Here is a 21,744-nt window from a genome sequence, read left to right on the forward strand (position 1 = left end):
TAGGACTCTGGGGGGCACACCCATCCCATAACGAAGATGTCATTTCAGGAGAGCAAGCCCACATGCAACCGTAGTCTCCCAATGGGGTCACCCAAAGCTGCAGAAAGGGCTAGTCACAATAAAGCCCCTGGAAGTTTCTCCATGCCCCTAGTCCCGCACCCTGCTCTGGCAACTAGAGACACAGCTGCCAGGGACCCTGGCCAAGCAAGGCCATGTCTTCCTAGCCTGAGAAGTTTGCCCTTACCATAAAGCTCACATGCCCTCAGATGGACACTTACACAACCTTGACACTTCCTGCTCCCATTTAAAGCAGCAGGTGTGGGGCTGGAGAGATGGCTAAGTGGATAAGAGCACCGCCTGCTCTTCCAAGGATCCTGAGTTCAATTCCCAGCAACCACATGGTGGTTCACAACTCTCCGTAATGTGATCTGATGCCCTCTTCTGGCATGCAGGTGTACATGTGGGCAGAACACAGTATATGTAATAAGAAGTAAATAAATCTTAAAATAAAATAAATAAAATAAAAGCAGCAAGTGTGGTTTTGAAAACCAGACTTCAGCCGGGTGTGGTGGTGCACGCCTTTAATCCCAGCACTGGGGAGGCAGAGGCAGGTAGATCACTGTGAGTTCGAGGCCTGGTCTACAAAGTGTCCAGGACAACAAAGAAAGTCCAGGCTACATAGAGAAACCCTGTCTCAAAAAACTGAGAGAGAGAGAGAGGAGAGGCGAGAAGGGAGAGAGTAGAGAGCGACGGAGGAGGGAGGAGTAGGGAGGAGAGGAGAGCGATGGAGGGAGGAGGAGAGAGAGAGAGAGAGAGAGAGAGAACCAGACGGCTGGTTCCTGAACAAACTCTACATCAGAAAGACCCTGTCCTCTGCAAGTGACCAAACGGTGGTCCTGTGGAGAACCTTTCCATTCAGCTTCCCAGCAGAGAGAGAAAACTTCCGGTTAGTGTTCAGCCTCCGACAGCCATCATCTCTCTCCCCGCCCCGCCCCAGGAGCTGATGGGCCCCCAACACCACTAATGTTTTAATATTTCACTCTCGTAAGAGTTTGAAAGGACGGCTGAGGCGGTGAATGCTTTGCTCCTTCCTTCATTGGTTCTCTCACAGAAAAAAACACATCTTTCTCTAGTGCCTGCCACCAGCCGGAGCTCAAGGGAGAGGCCAAGTTCAAAGGACGCTGCGTGGAGGATCCTTTGCAGATGACCCCCGGCAGATAGGGTGAGGTTTTGATGAGCAATGGAGTTCCAGCTGGAAAGGCTTGAACAAAAGACCAGGAAACCGGAAGACAGACCATATTTAGGGTATACAAGGACACCCCCCCACCCCACCCACCCCACCCCCAGTCTCACAGGATCAGAGAAAGGACTGTGTCAGGCGAGAGGGGGCCTGCTGTCTCCACGTGGAGATTAGAATCATTCCGCAGGGGAGAATCTAGCACCCCTGTCCTTTGCCTCTGCTTGAGGTTAAAAAAAAAAAAAAAAAAAAAAAAAAAAAGAAGGAATGGAAGAATTAAGTTGGGGTGGAGATGGAGATGGGGGAGAGGTCTTCTTCCAGGGAGAGGAAGGAGAGAGAGAGAGAGAGAGAGAGAGAGAGAGAGAGAGAGAGAGAGAGAGAGAGAGAGAGAGAGAGAGAGAGAGAGAGAGAGAGAGAGAGAGAGAGAGAGAGAGAGCTGCCTTGCTGAGCAAGCGCGCTGTGGGTAAAGTCAGGGGAGCTCGTGGGCGGCTGCATTTGCATGTCAGTGTGGGAAAAGTGACTTGGCTCAGGCCTATTTCTGAGCATCTAAATCAGTCACCCGATGAATGATTTTTGTTTGTATACCATTTGCAGGATTAAGTCTCAGCGCTTAGGCAAATACTTCCGTTCAAGTGGGGGTAGGGGGCACACAGAGGCTTAACACTGTGTGAGTGGAGTTAGCGCCCGATTGCAAGATCCCTGAAATCAATCACCAGTGGACACCACTGTCTCCCCAAGAACAAGGAGCCGGGCCGCCATCTCGGTACCTGGAGGACAGACTGGCCCCCTTCGTGGAGGCTCCTACCCAGGCCGGTCAGCCAGGGACCAGCGTTTGTGAGATTTGATTTTCTGAGCATAGAGGACACAGTAAAAGGAAGGTTTAAAGTGCTGTCTCCCTCCTGGAATACAAAGAAGACGTCAGGAAGACACTGCTGTGTGCCAAAGAATGAGAGGCCGCTTCTCCAGAAGCATCTGATGCCTTTCAGATAGGCCGCACAGGAAGTTCAAAACACCACTCAGACTGTGTTATTTTCTAAAATTGCACGCGCCTGTAAATACAGCTAGATCAAAAGAGACTTCAAGACATGACAAATAAATATAAGTTTGGACCTCTTAGTAGAGAAGAAAAGATACAATAAAGAGTATGCCTAGGCTGGAAGATGCTTTATGGTTAAAGCACCCACTGTGCAAGCACAAGGACCAGAGTTCAAATCCTAGAACCCACATAAATGCCAGTGGGCTGTAGGAGCCCACCTGTTTTCCAGCTGGGGAAGGCAGAGACCCTGCCTCGACAAAACAGCAACCAATAATGATTCTCAAAATCAACCTTGGGCCTCCACATTCATGTGTACCCCACATGTGTGTATACATGCATGTATACTATATGCACACTACATGAAAATGGTAAGCACACACACACACACACACACACACACACACATATATATTGGACAGTGGACCCTTATCAAATCCACTTGACACCACAAAGACAGATAATAGCAAGTGTCCGTAAGGACATGAGAAACTGGAACCCTCACGTGTTCCTGATGCAAAGGTAAGCTGGCAGAGCTGCCAAAGCTGAAGCTACTTCGAGATCTAGCAAATCCCATTTCTAGGTAGGGAAACAGATCCAGACAAGAATTTACATATGAATGCGTGTTCCTAACAGCCCAACGTAACAGTCACACTAAGTAAATGTGTTATAGCCAGACATGGAATAGTATTCTGCATTGAAAATAAGCCATTAAGCCGGGCGTGGTGGCGCACGCCTTTAATCCCAGCACTCGGGAGGCAGAGGCAGGCGAATCGCTGTGAGTTCGAGGTCAGCCTGGTCTACAAAGTGAGTCCAGGATGGCCAAGGCTACACAGAGAGACCCTGTCTCGAAAAACCAAAAAAAAAAAAAAAAGAAAAGAAGCCATTAAAAAGACACAGAGAAACCTGCTGTGGTGGCACACACCTATAATCGCAGCACTCGGGAGACAGAGGCAGGTGGATCTCTGTGAGTTCGAGGCCAGCCTGGTCTCTGGTCTACATAGTAAGTCTAGGATAGTCTTGGCTACACAGAGAAACCCTGCCTCGAAAAACAAAAACAAAAACAAAAAAAGACAGAGAGGAGCCAGCAGTGGTAGTGCACGCTTGTAATCCCAGCACTCAGGAGGAAGAGGCAGGTGGATCTTCATGAGTTCAGGGCCAGCCAGGGCTATAGAGTGAGCCTGGGACACCCATACCAGAATAAACAAAGACACAGAAGAATCTTACGTGCCTGTTGCTAAGTGAAAGAAGCCAATATTAAAAGGTCATAGGTTATGTGACTCTGACTACATGACTCTCCAAAGGGTGTAAAAATATGGACACAGTAAAGAGGGCAAAAATAAAAGGAGTCTCAGGTGGAGATTTTGTTTGTTTGTTTTGTTTTTGTTTTTCAAGATAGGGTTTCTTTGTGTTAGCCTTGGCTGTCCTGGACTCGCTTTGTAGACCACAGCGATCTGCCAGCCTCTGCCTCCCGAGTGCTGGGATTAAAGCCACTACCCCTGGCTCTACCGAGGAGAATTTTAGGGCAGTAAGATTGTTCTGCGCTGTCTGGGTGTGGGGCTGACCCCTGTGGTGGGACTGGACGGGCTCGATGGTTGAGGTGTGTCAGTGAAGGGCTGTCAGCTGCGACTAGCCTCCCTCAAGCACCAGCACCACAGGAAGTTGGTGGTGAGGAGTCTGACCTGCGGGCAAAGCTGGGAATAGCTGGTATTCGCTCTACCTGCCCCTTCAGTTCCCATAAACTGAAACCGGACTTACGAACGGCTTCTAGAACATAAAAAGAGTGCAAGGAGATGCCAATCAAAGACACAGATTCCCCTTGACCCTCCCGGCTCTGAAATCCTGCTCAGTCTTTTCTTTTTGGTGCAGGCTCGAGCCCCTGGGGCCTCCAGCTATCTAGGCAAACACTGTGCTACCCTGGGCCTCTGCTCGCATCCTAGCTAAGACCAAGGAGACCACAGTTCCAGCTTCCATAATGGAAGATAACACATTCATGTTCTTGGAGTCAGCAAGAGTGTGACAATTTACGCGAGCAGCCGGAAACAAGCATGTCGAGCTAGACAGACGTGTCAGCGTTAAGTCTGTCATTCCAGCACTTGGAACGTGAGGGAGGAGAATTGTCATGAGTTAAAGCCAGGCTGGGCTATATTGTGAGTTTCAGGACAATCTGGGATACTGTGTGAGATACTGTCTCCAAAAAAAGGAAGGAAAGAAGGAAGGCTGGGCAGTGGGTGGCCTTTAGTCCCAGCACTCAGGAGGCAGAGGCAGAGGCAGAAGCAGGCGGATCTCTGTGAGTTCAAGGGCAGCCTGGTCTACAAAGTGAGTTCTAGGACAACCAGGGCTACACAGAGAAACCCTGTCTCTGTCTCAAAAACAAACAAACAAACAAAAACAAGAAGAAAGGAGGAGAACTGGAATTATTTTTACAATAGACCTTTTGTTTTGAGGTTGAGAGACAGCTCAGAGATTAAGAGCACTGACTGTTCTTCCAGATGTCCTGAGTTCAATTCTCAGCAACTATATGATGGCTCACAACCATCTGTAATGAGATCTGATGCCCTCCTCTCCTTCCCTGGTGTGTGTGAGGACAGAGTACTCATATACATAAAGTAAATATATATACATAATAACATAATATATAATAAATAATAATATATAATATATAATAAATATATATATTTTTATATATATATATATATATTTTTTTTTTTCGAGACAGGGTTTCTCTGTGTAGCCTTGGCCATCCTGGACTCACTTTGTAGACCAGGCTGGCCTCGAACTCACAGCGATCCGCCTGCCTCTGCCTCCCGAGTGCTGGGATTAAAGGCGTGCGCCACCACGCCCGGCCATAAATATATTTTTAAAAAAGTTTTGTCACCTAGAAGAGACTTGATACCCTATGAGCATATACAGGGGGAGGTAATCCCCCTCAGGAACAGTCATAGGGGAGGGGAGTAAGGGGAAAATGGGAGGGAGGGAATAATGGGAGGATACAAGGGATGGGATAACCATTGAGATGTAACAAGAATAAATTAAAAAAAAAAAGTTTTGTCTTATTTCTATTCTTATTTAGGGAGGCTAAAACTTGCCGGAACTAAGCGGGCAAGGCCAGTGGAGCCCTGTGTTCCAAGCAGCATCCCTTTGACTCTCTCTAACCTCATCCCTTCTCACAAGAGAAAGGCAACTATCAAGTTCCTGAAGATAGCTTCCTGGAGGGCGGAGTGGCTGGTGGCCTGCCAACCTTGACCTGCACAGCGCTAACTGAGAGTCCACTCCCGCTCTGGGAGGCAGAGGCAGGAGCGTCATGAGTCCCAGTGGTAGAGAGAGACACCCAATATCAACCTCTGCCCCCCAGCACACACAGACAAGTGCATCTGCACACATACAAGCAGAACACATCCCTGCATACCCATGTATACAAACACACACACACACCACACACACACACACAGTACACACTCACACACACAACACACACTCATGCCTACTATACACACACACACAACACACTCACACTCACACATACAGTGCACACTCACATGCACACACACACACACTCACACAAATAGTGCATGCGCATGTGCATCCACATATCCCAAACACAACACACACGTTTATATCTGCCTACACCACACATACAAATAGATTGCACACACACATACGTCACACACACACTCACATGTAAACACCACACATTTTAAACACAAAACATTACTTCTGAGACAGGGTTTCTCTGTGTAACAGTTCTGGCTGTCCTGGAACTCGCTCTGTAGACCAGGCTGGCCTCGAACTCACAGAGATCTGCCTGTGTTTGCCTCCCGAGTGCTGGGATTAAAGGTGTGTCCCACCACACCCAGCCAAAACCTTACTTCTTGAGGTGTGAATCTAACCCTTGAGTTGAAACAAGCCACATATGAACAGTGTACACTACCTTTTTGTAAAGTTCAGATCATTATGAAATCAAACAACCTAGCTGGGTTTGGTGGCACACGCCTGTAATCCCAGCACTGCAGAGGTAGAGGCAGGTGGATCACTGTGAGTTTGAGGGCAGCCTGGTCTACAGAGCAAGTTCCAGGACAGCCAGGACTACAAAAGAAACCCTGTCTTGGAAAACCAAAAGAGAAGGAGGCGGAGGGAGGAGGGGGAGGAAGGAAGGAAGGAAGGAAGGAAGGAAGGAAGGAAGGAAGGAAGGAACCAAACAACCTTACAGGAAAAGGGAATTGGTGCAAAAGCCGAGCCCCGGTGGTGGCGCACGCCTTTAATCCCAGCACTCGGGAGGCAGAAGTAGGCGGATGTCTGTGAGTTCAAGGCCAGCCTGGTCTACAAAATTAGTCCAGGACAGCCAAGGCTACACAGGGAATACCTGGGGTGGGGGGAGTCTCGCCCTGTCTGCCCTTCAGCATGAGGGAGGGGTGTCACACTTCCTAAAGCCTCCCCTCCTCTCGAGGGGTGTCACAGGTGCTCCTTCTCCATTGCCCCATGCCCTCCAGGCCTCCTGCAGTCTAACCTTCTGAGTTCAGGCGCCTCCGTGTCTCTGAATGTGGGACTCTTCTTCACACAGCTCTCTGCTGGGATTCTGCAGACGCTGGGGAACCTTCAATGTCTCTGCCTGCTTCAGGTGCCTCTTTCCTGTGCTCCCCACGTTCACACTGCCCCTCCTGCACCTTCTGAGCTCTGTCCATTCAGCTGTTGTCCTGTTCAGAGGACACAGGAGCTATTCCTAACCTCTTATGCTGTCCCCTGTGCGTGGAATCATTGTCACCGCAGCCAGGCTCCCTCAGCTGCTTCTGGGAGCCAGCCTCCTCCCTGACTCCGCTGGACATCGGTGTTTCTCAAAGGACAGCTGCAAGCTTGCCTCCCTGGGCCTAGCCTTCACTGTTGTTATGGGCTCTCCTAAGCATCACCATGAAACAGGCACAGCCTCCAGCCTCCATCTGCAGTGAGTACACCATGACGGTGTGCGTGAGCAGCTAGGCGAGGCGCCCTGCCTCAGCATCCTGAGAGAACAAAGCTCACCTTAGCTCTCCAGCTCACCTCAGTCTGTGGCTCAATTGCCTTTTAAGAAACTCTTTACCGGCTGTGCGGCGGTGGCGCATGCCTTTAATCCCAGCACTCGGGAGGCAGAGGCAGGTGGATCGTTGTGAGTTCGAGGTCAGCCTGGTCTACAAAGCGAGTCTAGGACAGCCAAGGCTACACAGAGAAACCCTGTCTCAAAAAATTAAGGAAAAAGAAAGAAAGAAACTCTTTGCCAAATCATCTGGGCATCTGTCCACGCACTTCAGTGAATGCTGGCGCATGCCTGTGTAACCCCAGCACTTGGGAGGCAGAGAGGCAAGAGGATCTCTGTGAGTTCAAGGCCAGCCTAGTCTACAAAGCAGAGTGGTTTCAACCAGAAGGTCTCAGATTTCAGTATTAACATGCATGAGATAACAGCTCACGCTTAGTAACTATGGGAGCCGATAGTGTCCGTTATCTTTTTTGTTTGTTTTTCGAGACAGGTGTTGTCTGTGTAACAGCTCTGGCCATCCTGGAACTCACTCTGTAGACCAGGCTGGCCTCGAACTCACAGAGATCTGCCTGGCTCTGCCTCCAGAGTGCTGGGATTAAAGAGGTGTACGACCACCACCCAGATGTGCCCATTGTTTTTATCACTACATATAGGTGTGACCAGCCTCTCCTTAGCTCTGTGTCTCAAGACACGCACTGGGCTTTCTTTTAAAACTCTGAGCCTACATATAGCACGCACACACACACACACACACACATACACACACTTATACCTGCATTGAATACACACACACACATATAGACACAAATGCACACAGAAATCCACACATGTATACACTCATGTGAGCACACACATACACATGCAGATCCATATATGCACACACACAGATACACATGCACATATGTACATATACACACAGAGATTCTACAGACATACACATAGACCCACACTTGCATGAACACACATACGCATACAGACCCACACATACACACATGGACATGAAAACATGCACACAGACAGACCCACATACACACACAATACACTCATATACACGTGCACCAACATACATACGCACACATGCACATATACATACAGAAACTCACACATACACTTGCACATATGCAAACAGACCCATGCATACTCAAATGTGCACACTGGGAGAAACCTATGGATGCACACATGCATACATACATACATGCACACACATGTTCAAGTCCTTGCATCAGTTCTGAACCTAATGAGACAGGATGCCATCAGCTCCCAAATCTGTGTTGTGAACTTCTGCCTCTGGCCTCTCTCCTCTTGGTGGTAAGCCTCTGGGACTCCTGGGACTCTGAGGTGGCACAGCTGCTCCTCCCCCAAGTCCACTCTGCTGTGTCCTGAGTTACTGGGGGTGAGGGGTGGGGTGGAGAGAGCGGTGTGTGTGTGTGTGTGTGTGTGTGTGTGGTGTGGTGTGGGAGGGTCTGGACAGTTTCCCAGGGCACTGGTCAGAAGGACTGAGTAGAGAGTGTGGCCAGTAGGGGGAGGAGGGGCAGGGGCAGGCAGAAGCATGTTGCCAGTCATGGAGGGAGGACCTGGTGATGCTGAGGAAGCCCAGATTCAGCTCAGCCAGGCTGGCTCACTCAGTCATAGCTGCGTGATAGTCCATGGAGTGATTCCCCCACGTAATCACCAGGGCTGCTTATCTGGATAAGCAGGACATTCCGGTGAGCCAAGGGGGGCGAGGAGAGGGCTCCTGCTGTCAAGCTACAGAGTTTTTTTCCCAGACAGGGTTTCTCTGTGGAGCCTTGACTGTCCTGAACTCACTCTGTAGACCAGGCTGGCCTCAAACTCACAGAGATCCACCTGCCTCTGCCTCCGGAGTGCTGGGATTGAAGGCGTGTGTCACCACACCCGGCCAAGCTACAGATGTTGAACAGGTTCCTCTGAGTCCCCGGAATGAATAAGCTTCCCAAAGAGGGTGGCATGGGCACAGGCATGTATAAGTAACAGCCCTTAGCAGGGCATGGTGGCTCATGCCTTTAATCCCAGCACTCATGAGGCAGAGGCAAGCGGATCTCTGAGTTCAAGGATAGCCTGGTCTACAAATCGAGTCCAGGACAGCCAGGGCTACACAGAGAAACCCTGTCTTGAAAAGCAAAACAACAACACAAAGGTAAGAGCCTACCAGGCATGGTGGCACAAGCCTTTAATTCCAGCACTCTGGAGGCAGAGGCAGGCGGATCACTATGAGTTCGAGGCCAGCCTGGTCTACAAAGTGAGTCCAGGACAGCCAAGGCTACACAAAGAAACCCTGTCTTGAAGAGAGAGAGAGAGAGAGAGAGAGAGAGAGAGAGAGAGAGAGAGAGAGAGAGAGAGAGAGAGAGAGAGAGAGAGAGACAGGTCAGTATCTCGGGGCAAATTCTGGCTGTAAGTGTAAGTTGTGCAGTCAACACATAAGAAGTGCTAATAAATGCTTTAACTCATCTGAGCAATAAGCCCTGTAAAAACATGTTTTGTTACAATTTAAAAGAAAATTTTGTCTTAGGGCCTGGAAGGCTCTCATAGGCTAGGAGCACTGGCTGCTCTTGCAGAAGTCCCAGGTTCAGCTCCCAGCACCCATATGGTGCCTCACAACCATCTGTAACTGCAGTGCCAGGGGATCTGGTGTCCTCTTCTGGTCGCCATGGGCACTGCAAGCACATAGTACACACAAGTTCACACACATGTACATATTAATAAAAATAGATAAATAAATCTCAAGTTTTTAGTCTATGTCAACTGCATAGAACTTTGTTGAGTAGTCCAGTTAAATTTTTGTTTTGTTTTGTTTTTCAAGACAGGGTTTCTCTGTGTATATAGCTTTGGCTGTCCTAGAACTCACTCAAGCTGGCCTCAAACTCACAGAGATCCACCTGCCTCTGCCTCCTGAGAGCTGGGATTAAAGGTTTTGGCCATCCTACCTGGCTCTTCCAATAAATCATCACATAGATTTATCATATTTAGAAAAACGACCCTCTTTTTTCTATCATTATGTCTTTCCGTGTAGATTAAGACTAGTTTTAACAGTCTTTCACAGGAGCCCATATTTTAGACAGTAATGTAATAGAATAATGGTTTATTTGCCACACCAAATGTCTTTGAGCTAGAAATACAAATAATTGCCTAGCAAGAAGTAGAAACCGCAGCCAGGTGCAGTGGTGCACATCTGTAATCCTAGGCTCATAGGTTTGGAGGTTGCAGACTTTTTTTTTTTTTTTTTGCCCCACTGCTTCTGCTGAGGCAGGAGGTATCAAGGCAGAAGCACACGGTACAGTCAAAGGATTCACCTTGGGACCCGAGAGATGGCTTAGCCTTTCAGAACACTGGTCTCTTTTGCAAACTACCTGGGTTTGATTCCCAGCACCCACAGGGCAGATCCTTAACTTCCGTGCAGGAGATCTGACACCCTCTTCTGCATCTGAGGATGTGCCAAGTGCATGCACAGACATTCATGCAGGCAAAACATGGATACACACAAAATAAAATATTAGAAAAGGGGGGGGGGTCAATCATTCTGTCACCCGGAAGCAAAAGAGAATCCAAAGGCATGCCTTCCAAAACCTCAAGAGTCCAACACACACACACACACACACACACATGCACATGTGCACACACACACACACACACACACTTAGCTTCATCTCTTAAAGGTTCCACCTCCTGTGTCCAACTTCTTGTCTCCAATAGCAACAAGATGGCTGGGTAGTTCATTCTTCAAAATGTGAGCCTAGGAGATACATGCCAGACCCAAGCTGCGGCAGGACCACGGGCAGCCACGCTCTTACCCCATCATAAGGATGGGAGTAAGCGACACCTCTGCGTGCCTACCCAAGATGCCAACATCCTGATGAGTTCCTGTCCAGGGTTCTGGGGTTTCTACCCTGGAAGACAGATGATAGCATTTGGACTTTTCTGTGCTTCTTCTCGATTTGTGTGGCGTCTTTTTGTTTTGTTTTGTTGTTTTTTGTTTGTTTGTTTGTTTGTTTGTTTTTCGAGACAGGGTTTCTTTGAGTAGCCTTGGCTATCCTGGACTGGCTTTGTAGACCAGGCTGGCCTCGAACTCACAGCGATCCACCTGCCTCTGCCTCCCGAGTGCTGGGATTAAAGGCATGCGCCACCACACCCGGCTCTGTGTGTGTGTGTGTGTGTGTGTGTGTGTGTGTGTATTAAGATTTATTTATTTATTATGTATACAGTGCTCTGCCTGCACGTACATCTGCATGCCAGAAAAGGCCATCAGATCACATTATAGATAGTTGTGAGTCACCATGTGGTTACTGGGAATTGAACTCAGGACTTTTGGAAGAGTAGTCAGTGTTCTTAACCTCTGAGCCACCTCGCTAGGCCCCACTTTGTGTTTTCTGAGGTTGGCTTAGAGCAAGCTCCCCTGGAATGGCTTTCTTTCTTTGTTTCTTTCTTTCTTTGGGGAGGGGGGAGTTCGAGACAGGGTTTCTCTGTGTAGCCTTGGCTGTCCTGGACTTGCTTTGTAGACCAGGCTGGCTGCGAACTCACAGAGTTCCACCTGTCTCTGCCTCCCGAGTGCTGGGATGGAATAGCTTTCTTGTTGCCCATCTGAGTCCAAATCCTCAGACTTCCTTCCTAGCACACAAATTCAAGAACTCCCCACTTCCTGGCCATGAGTGGCCTGCTTACATCCTCCGTCTCCAAGACAACCATCCCAAGAGCTTCCCAGATATTCTTTAAGCAGTATGTGCCCCAGGAGACAGGGGCTGGAACAGGGATCACAGGCCACGAAGCAGCCAATCTGTTCCCCTGTTGCGCCAGTTCTCAGGAACTGTGTGGAAAGTAAGCCTTGAGGTCCTGTACCCTCCCCGCTTAGCCCATCACCCAGCCTGAGCCTACTGAGGCTGGACTGTTTGAAACTGCCCTGGGACTCATCTTCTGAGCTGTGTGAGGCAAGCCTGTTGCTTAGCGTTTGTTATGTAAATATGTTAATTGGGTGTCTGATCCTAGAGTCTTGCTAGCAGGAGGAGCCCTGACACCAGGTGGTGATCTGGGCCCCACTGTCGTCATGGCGATGATAGAAGACTCAGTCTTGTGTGGACCCTGCACAAGCTAAGATTCGTAGGAACAAGCTGAAACGTAACGAAGAAAGCAATCATCCTTGTTCTGAGGACATGAGGCCCATCGGGGACAATGAAGGCACTTTTCAAAAGATGACAGGATTCTAAATAGCATTTATATATATTTTTTAATTTTCTGTGTGCCAATCAGATCCCCTGGAACTGGAGTTACAGACAGCTGTAAGCTGCCATGTGGGTGCTGGGAATTGAACTCAGGACCTCTGGAGGAGCAGCCAGTGCTCTTGATCACTGAGCCATCTCTCCAGCCCATATTTTTGAGTATTTAGAAATTTGTACCCCTCCCATTATGACACACGCTAGGCACACAATCTAGAACTAAACTGTATTCCCAGCTCTCATTTTATTTTTTCTTGTGAAACAGAGCCTTTTTAAAGTTGCCTGGGCTGGCTTTGAACTCACAACCGTCCCGCATCAGCCTCCCTGATAACTGGTATTATAGGTCTGTACCACTAGGCTCTGTTTGTATAATCTTTTAGACATGACTTGTTTGCCTTTTTTTACTTTCTTTGATATGGCAGGTCTGGGGAGAGGTGCCCTTGGGTGGGAGAGAAACAGTCTCTGCTATAGATTGGATCTTGAATGTCCCCCAAAGTCTTATGTCCAAAGCTCGGTTACCGTAGTACGATGGAAACTTTAGGAGGTGGGGTCTCACAGAGAGGGGGGCTGTGTGCTTAAAAGGGACCATAGTATTCCAGCCCCTTTCCCTGTCCCACACACCCTGAAGTTCCTGCCGTGATGTCCTGGTCTCCACACAAGCTAAGTGGCCACTGCCCTGGTGAGCAAAGTCAACCTTTTCCTCTGTAAACTGACTTTCCCTAGTGTTGTGTCACAGTGATGGAAAGCTGTTAGTAGCGGAGTTCTTTGCCATCACTGCTTGGTAAATGTTACTTAAAACGCTCCCTTTCTTATTTTGCAGGTGTCTTCATTTGTTCCATTATAATTTCCTATTATTTTCCTCCGGCACACGAAAAAATATAGTACATTCATTCATTGTATATTTACTGAAAAATATTCCTGGGCTGGGAGAGGTAGTGGGCTGTGCTGGCTGAGAATAAAGCCCTGTGTTTGGTCTCCAGCACTGCGTGGAACTGGGTGTGGCAGCGCATGTCCGTAATCCCAGTACTCTAGCAGTGGGGTAGTGTGGGAGGTGCATGCCTTTAATCCCTCCCAGTGCTAGGGAGGCAGAGGCAGGCTTGATCTCTGAGTTCCAGGCCAGCCTGGTTTACAGAGCAAGTTCCAGAACAGCCAGGGCTACACAGAAAGACCCTAGGCAGGAGCTCTACAACGAGACCAATGGAGCTAACAAATCCTGGCAGAGGACACACCAACCAAGGGCCATGCATGGAGAGGACCAAGACACTCTGCTCAGATGTAGTCCACAGGCACCTCAGTCTCCTTGTGGGTCCCATAATATGGGAGTAGGGGTTACTTCTGACGTGGACTCTGGTGGGTTGATCACTTCCCTGTGGCGGTCGGCTTTGCCAGGCCACAGAGGAAGAGGACACAGGTAGAACAGATGAGACTTGATAGGTTGAGGTCAGATGTTGGGGGAGGAGGGCTCCCCCTTTCTGAGGACTAGGGGAGGGAGGGAGATAAGGGAGGGAGGGAGCCACTACAACCGGGATGTAAAGTGAACAAATTAAAAATAAAAAATTAGGAGCTGGAGAGGTGGCTCAGAGGTTAAGAGCACTGGCTGCTCTTCCAGAGGTCCTGAGTTCAATTCCCAGCAACCACATGATGGCTCATGACCATCCTATAGCCTCCGCTGGCATACAAGTGTACGTGGAGATAGAACTTCATATAAATAAATAAAAATTAAAAAATAAATAATAAATAAAAATAAAAAAATAATTAATTAGTTAGAAAACCAAGACGAAATAGACTAAAACGCTGTGGGCATTAGCTGAAAGAAGCTGGGGTACACAGCCGTAAACCGTGCCCCCTTAACGCGTGCTCCTGACGCCATCCACTTGGTTATATAGCATGGTTAAGGAGACCCAGAAAGGCATCCCTGAGCCAACCCTAGCATATAGCGTGTGACATGAGTCGTAGAAAAGAAGTTAGTATAAGCCCTGACTTAGGTCAAGACTGGGAAAAAGTATGTGAGACCAAGAGATAGTCTGTGCTCAGGTGGGGAGGGCCTGGAGTACACTGGGAAAGGCAGACAGTCCTATTGGTTGCTATCAGGTGGAGTGTGTGTGTGTGTGTGTGTGTGTGTGTGTGTATGCATGTGAGAGTGTGCATGCATGCGGGTGAGCATTGTGTGCACGTGTGTGTATGTGTCTTATTGTTTTGTTTTTTTGTTTTTTGTTTTGTTTTTCGAGGCAGGGTCTCTCTGTGTAGCCTTGGCTGTCCTGAACTCGCTTTGTAGTCCAGGCTGGCCTTGAACTTACAGCGATCTGCCTGCCTCTGCCTCCCGAGTGCTGGAATTAAAGGCGTGCGCCACGACGCCCGGCTCTGTGTATGTGTCTTATGCACATGTGTAGTACATACATGTGTATACATGTGCATGTGTCTGTGTGTGCATGTGCAGTGCGAGCGTGTGCATGCATGTGCATGTGAGCAGTGTGTGCACGTGTCTGTGTGAGCAGTGAGCTTGCACGTGTGTGAATGCACATGTGCAGTGTGTGCGTATGTGTGTGCTTGAGTGTGTGTGTGTTGGTGTGTTTGTGCACAGTATGCATGTGTGTATATGTGGGGGAGGGGAGGTTCCTGTTGTTTTTGTTTTTTTCCCTGAGACAGAGTTTCTCTGTGTAGCCCCCTGTCTGTCATTTATGGGTGTTTCTGTCTGCCTTCTGCAGGGTGTTTGTACCTGTGCATGCAGTGCCTGTAGGGCCAGAAGAGGGCATCAGATACCCTGGGACTGGGAATACAGACAGTCATGAGTAACTTTATGGGTGCTGGGAATCGAACCCAGGTCCTCTGGAAGAACAGCTGGTGAGCCAAACCTTTGAGCCATCTCTCCATCCCTTGTCTGGTTTTTGACCTGGTTTTTCCAGGCATCAAGGAACTATAAAGTCCTTGATAGAGATGAGAGTGGACCTGTAGAGAAACACGAACTGCTGACAGGCCTCGCGTGCACATAGCTGTTTGTGAAGTTTTTGTTTGTAGTATGTTCCCGTGCCCTTACAGTATAACTTCCGGCCAGACCACATACATGAGAACTTGATCGCCGTCTCCCTCCAGCAAGATTACAGAAGCCTCCTTATCAGACCCCATAGATGAGTTAGTCAGTGTCCCACTTACTGATCTCAACTACTGGATTTCTATGAGCGAGCATGCTGTGAGCTGAAGCTGGGGCCTGACTATCCTAACAGCTTCTGGGAGAGCCAAACACCTCCAAACCTCACCCTCAAAACCTGCACCTCGGGCTGGCTGCGGTGGCGGACGCCTTTAATCCCAGCACTTGGGAGGCAGAGGCAGGCAGATCGCTGTGAGTTCGAGGCCAGCCTGGTCTACAAAATGAGTCTAGGACAGCCTACACAGAGAAACCCTGTCTTGAAAAACCAAAAAACAACAACAAAAACCCCTGTACCTCGCTCCTCATTTGTCTCAACTTCCATAGTGGTCATCACCAGCCTCTCACTAAAAAGAACACAAGTAAAAATGTGCCTCAGGGGTGGGGTGCAGCTCAGTGCTAGAGTGTAAGGCTCTGAGTCAACTCGCAAGCTCCTGAGTTCAACTCCCCAAGGCCTCCCCAAACAAGACAGACCTCAAACTTGAGTTATACGCTCCTTTTTTTCCCGAGGCTTCTACCCTGATAGTGGCAGAGACTCTGACAATTGTGGACCTTACCCACCAGGAATCAATGCCCCAGTCTCCTGGGTGTGTTCCCTGTGAAATTACCTCACATCAGCCTCCGTCTCTGTGGGCATTGTGAGCCCAAGAAAAGTGGCCTTTGGTTCGTGTGACCATACTTTGATCGTCTTATTTCCATGTGCAGCAGAGGGTCAGGGACACAGGAAGGGAAGGAGAGCAGAGGTCACTCCTGGAGAGCAAAGCTCGAATCCTGGAAAGGGGCACTTCCTTTCCTTTTTTTTTTTTTTTGACAGTGCCGGGGAATCGAACCCAAGACCTTGAGCACAGAAAGCACATGTTCTACCACTGAGCTCTGTCCCCATTGTTGTTTGTTTGTTTTGTTTTTATAATTTTTATTTAATTTTAATTTGTGTGCGTTGGTTTCAGATCTTGAAGTCACAGACAGTTGTAAGCTGCCATGTAGGTGCTGGGAATTGAACCCAGGTCCCTTGGAAGAGCAGGCAGTGCTCTTAACCACTGAGCCATCTCTCCAGGCCTGTTGTTTGTTTTCTTATTTATTTATTTTATTTTATTTTATCGGTTTTTTGAAACAGGGTTTCTCTGTGTATCCCTGGCTGTCCTGGACTCGATTTGTAGACCAGGGTGGCCTCGAACTCAGAGTGATCCGCCTGCCTCTGCCTCCCGAGTGCTGGGATTAAAGGTGTGCACCACCATGCCCGGCCTGTTGTTTTTTAAATAACTTTCTTTTTCTCACTGTACATACATTGGTGCTTTGCTTGCATGCATGTCTACGTGAGGGTGTCAGGGTTCCCGGAACTGGAGTTGCAGGCAGTGGTGAGGGTCCACGTGCAGGATGCTGGGACTCAAATCCTAGTCTTTTGAAAGAGCAGCCAGGGCTGAGCCATCTCTCCAGGCCCCAGACACCGCTTTTTTGTTTTTGTTTTTGTGGGTTTTTTTTTTTTTTTTTTTTTTTTTTTTTGACAGGGTTTCTGTATATGGGTTAGAGTGGTCTGACACTTGTGCCTCAGCCTTCTGAGGGTTAGAATCACAGGCGTGTGCCAGCCATGTAGCTGAGCTTTTGTTTTCCAAAACCTCCTGTAGAGAGACTACACTCACATTTGTACAAAAAGATAGTGACAGTTGTAACATGTTGGCATCAGTTTCCAACATCTCGTTGTGCTGGAAAACCAGTGTCAACTTCCTAACTGTGAAGAAGCACCCTAATTAAGGACATCCTGTACTTATTCAAACCCTTTTCCCTCCTCCGAGTACCTCTCTCCCACGGCTGACTCCCTCTGCATGACCACATGACCCCCTCCCTACTGCAAGACACCAATTGGAGTGCGGACTCAGGGCCAAACACTGAACACTTCTGGGCTCTGGTGCAAGCAAGATTTCTATAAAAAGACATTCAGAAAACAAGGGATAGTATTGCCATTTTGCCTTTAATGGAAAAGTGGCTAACAGTTACAGAAAGAAAAAAAAAAAACCTCTCTCATTAAAAAAAAAAAAATCCAATCATTGTTTGAATTTTCAGAAATACACATACACTTGAAAGCCAATAAACTGATTATAAAAATAAACTCTGAATATGTTTTAAAGGGGAAAGGCCCAGTCTTCATGGTAGCACAAATGCTTAGTAAAAACAAGAAAAATAAAAGATACCAGTCTATAGGAGATGGGTCACCCCAGCGCGGAGGGTGCTTTTACTTTGGAGGACAGGGCCTGCCTGAACCGCCTCTTCAGGTCCTGCATGTTGGGAGACCGAGGCCGGGGGATGACGGAGACCCTCCTCCGCTCCCCTCCGATGCTGTGCAGCTTGCTTACTTCTTTGCAGAGATGTTGAAACACGGCACAGACGTCTTCATAGTTTTCACTAGTGGAGATTTCAAGGAAGACGCTACCCAGCTCGTTGGCTAGCTGAAGACCGTCGTGCGTCTGCACCTGTCGGGCGTGCAGAAGGTCTCCTTTGTTTCCCACAATGATGACAGGCGCTTTTCCGTCTGGGTGGACCTTCCGGATGTGCTGGAAAAGGGGCCGAATGGACTGGTAGCTCTCATAGTCTGTTATGGAATAGACCAGCAGAAAGCCCTCGGCCCATTGCACGGACTTGGACAGAGAATCCACCATTTGGACGAGGTTGTCTTGGGCCTGAGAAAGAAAAAGGGGGGACCTGCTCAGAGAACCTCAAACAGGATATCACCTTGAAGGAGAAAAATCGCTACATGTAGCTGTCCGGCTCCACTCAGCTTCTGCAAAAGGCTTCTGTCTGTGAGCGACCCTCAGACATCGCTCAACCTGGGTTGCTTTCTGAGCTGGTTCAGATGTACAATCTCCAGTGAACTCCAACCACTTAAGAATAATTACAGGCCAGAATGGTTTGGTTTTCAGGGAACTAATTCATAACAAACAAAAATTCTGGAAACAATCCAACATAAATATCTATTCCCAAGCCCATAAAAAAAAATATTTTTAGCAGTCAACTTCTTGAGAACGTTGCAGAAACAAATTCCTTTCTCTGGGCTCTTGCACTTGACCTTCCCCCTCCCTCCCCCAAAAGGCTGAGCAATTACTTAAGTTGCATTCCACACTGATAGGCGAGAGGCTATCTGATTGCAATTACAGACTTGAGAAAACAGCCCAGTAACTTTTGTTTGGGGGGCGCAAGTGGGGGGAATGGAGGGGAGCCCCCGGGAGGAGAGTGGATCCTCTCCTCCAGAATCTGGAATCCCACCTACTCCTTGCCTTTTTTTTTTTTTTTTTTTAATGTGTTGCTGGACCTGGGAGTGAAAAGCTGGCTACTGAGCTAACCCAACCCCCCAAGGATCCCTGCCCTCCCCCCGCCCCACCCCCCACCCCAGCCCAGGCAATGACCGTCAGCCAGGGCTCTAAAAGAAGCTACTGCTGGGAGCCAGTGGCTCAGCCTGTAATCCCAACCCTTGGGAGGGCGAGGCATCAAAGATTCTAAATGCAAGACAAAGCACCTATTATACAAAGTAAGCGATAGGCCAGCTAAGGCTACCTAGCAAGACACGACCTTCAAAATAATTAATTAAAAGTGATGTTTAAGAGGAAGCTGGTTCTAATTAACTATTTCTCTTCCCCACCCCCCCACCCCCCCACCCTGGCATCCAGCATCCGGTCCTCAACTCACCCATGACAGCTCACACTTAAATTTAAATGCACATTAGACAGAACCTGCAACCAGTCACCTCAATGTCAGCTGCACCTCACACCTTCCTGACAACAGTGCTCACCTGGACGTCTCCCGGAGTGTCCTGAATATGCAAGGATAGCTGGTCCCCCTCCACATAGACGAGTCTCGAATACAGTTTGCCTGTACGACGACGAAGGTGCATTTAAGTTCCCACGCTCAGATCAGCAAAAGAACGAGAAAAGGAGGGGGAGGGAGGACAAACAGATACAGACGCTAGGGAGCACGAAGCCATTCTAACCTGTGTTGGGTTCGTAGTCGCCGATGAATCTCTTCGTCAAGAAGCGCACGATCATTGCTGAAAAAGGAAGTAGGACAATCAGCTGACGGAGTGGGTCAAGGTGGTCCAAACAGCGCGCGTTCTCCAGGTACCCAGGACAAAGCCTGGGCGCAGCGGAGTGCCTTCCGGGCAGAAGGTGATGGACAGGACTGGAGCGACCCTCAGCAGGAGCCAACCCGGTCCAGAGCTCAGGAGTGGACTGCCGAGGGTGCCAACAGGCAGGCGCCTTCCCGCATCCCTGCGGGTGGGGACCCCCTGGGCGGCGCGGGCCCTTGCTTACACTCACCGCTCTTGCCCACTCGACCCGCGCCCAGTACCGCCAGCTTGATGTCCTTGGGCAGGAGGTAGTCGGAGGAGGACTCGGGGATGGGCGCCAGCAGAAAGTGCCCAGACATGGTGGGCGGCCGCATGGGCGCGTCCCGCGACCGCGCTGCAGGATAGCCGGCTGGACACGCGGGGACACACGGCGCCGGGATGCCGCGCGGCCGGCTGAGCTGTCCAGGCTCGCAGATTTTAAAGAGCTCGGGGGAGCGCGGTGGCCGCCTCTAGCTCCTCCTATTCCCCGCCCCCTTCCTGGAGTGGTGGGAGCAGCTACCGAGCGAGAGCGCAATGGACTGTCAACCGCGGGCGTGCGCTCCGCGGGGCTGCCTGACGCTCTCTGCTCGCCCGGCGGGGGGTGGGGGGACGGGGCGGGGGGGGGGGTCCCTTGCACAAATTGTATCTGCCCAGACCTGATGCCAGCCGCAGCCTGGGCCACTAGCCTGAAGGTGGACCTGAGAGTGGAGCTGTGCCACCAGAAAGAGCAAAAAGCTGCAACACACTGGATGTTTCTGGGGAAATGGGAAAGAGACCCAATTTTTGTGCCTCTGATTGTCAAAGAGTACTGATAATGAGAACCCTGATTTTAACTGGGTGTGGTGGCACCCTGGCCTGCTATCCTAGCATTTAGGAGGTAGAGGCAGGAGGGTCAGAAGTTCAAAGTCATCCTTAGGGTTTGAGTTCCAGAAGAGCTTGGACTACATAAGACCGGGTCTCAAATTTAAATATACAGATACATAAGTAAATAAAACATTTTAAAGGGGTACCGAGAGGTGACATCACTGTGGAAAAGAGTAGAACCCTAACTTACTAATTTACTGTGACTAAAGGTAATTGTGGTCACTTACTTATGATCTCCCCTAGGGGGCAGTCTTTCCCCGCAGCTCAGCATCCAAACCCCTTCACCGCTCTTACAGGGTGGACTGACTCAAACTCCCGTAGCATACCACCAGCTCTGGAGCTACTTCGCTATCCAAACATTTCCTGCTAGTTGCGTGGTAGGATTCAGGCTGGGGATGGGAGGAGGAGGGCCTGGCTCTTGAAACCCACCACAGCAAAACAGAGCCTTGCGGTGAGACCTCCAAGGTCCTTGTCTCCTCTATTTCAGTCTCCTCTGCCCAGCTGTCTACTCATCAGCCCTTTCTCGTCCCTCTTTCGGCAGTTAGCTTGCACGGGAAAGACAAACCACACAGGACTTAATGGCTCCGTGTAACATTCACTTGCTCTTAATCTACGTCAGGTTCCAACAGGCATGGTTGAGCTCTCTGAGGCCGAGACAGAGAATCTGTGAGCCATAGAGAAACGACAGACTGAGTTGTTCCTCCACGGGCTCACTCAGGTCTGGGAGCTGACCCCTGCCCCATCCAGGATCTGGCAAGGAGCTCCAAGGCCTCTGGAGGCTGGGTGGGTGGCTCTAAGGCAGAACCCATCACCTCTGGTGCATCCTGTTGACCAAAGCAAACCATGAATTCAAAAGTGTAAAAGGAACTTTTATTCTCCTGGCTCTCTGTTCTCCTGAGAGTTGGATGTATCCTATTCTGTCAAATCTTTTCTGATTTGTCACCTTTTCTGCCACTCAATCAGACATCACTTTCCAACATGGGTGCTTCCTTCTACAAACTAACTTTGCCTTCATTGTTTGGGATTAAAGGCATGAACCACCGTGCCTGGATCTAAGCTTTTCTTTACGTGATATTTGCTCTATACCAGGCTGGCCTTGAACTCAGATCTGTTCACCTCTGTCTCCTGGTTTAAAGGCATGTTTGCAT

At 49.2% G+C, this 21,744-nt stretch overlaps 2 protein-coding genes across 2 annotated transcripts in view; one reads left to right on the forward strand and one right to left on the reverse strand.

Annotated features, from left to right (window-relative positions):
- Positions 1-21,744, forward strand: part of Cdk8 (cyclin dependent kinase 8) — a 571,315-nt gene that overhangs the window by 136,289 nt on the left and 413,282 nt on the right. The gene's annotated exons all lie outside the window — the stretch shown is intronic.
- On the reverse strand, positions 17,633-20,158 carry Rasl11a (RAS like family 11 member A). The gene is made up of 4 exons (XM_051162906.1): positions 19,944-20,158; positions 19,619-19,675; positions 19,421-19,500; positions 17,633-18,314 (listed from the first exon to the last, which is right to left on the reverse strand). The coding sequence occupies exons 1-4, from the start codon at positions 20,065-20,067 to the stop codon at positions 17,847-17,849; spliced, it is 729 nt and encodes a 242-aa protein (XP_051018863.1). The 5' UTR covers positions 20,068-20,158; the 3' UTR covers positions 17,633-17,846.

The sequence above is a fragment of the Acomys russatus genome, chromosome 19 (assembly GCF_903995435.1).
Source record: "Acomys russatus chromosome 19, mAcoRus1.1, whole genome shotgun sequence".
In the NCBI taxonomy this organism is placed as follows: domain Eukaryota; kingdom Metazoa; phylum Chordata; class Mammalia; order Rodentia; family Muridae; genus Acomys; species Acomys russatus.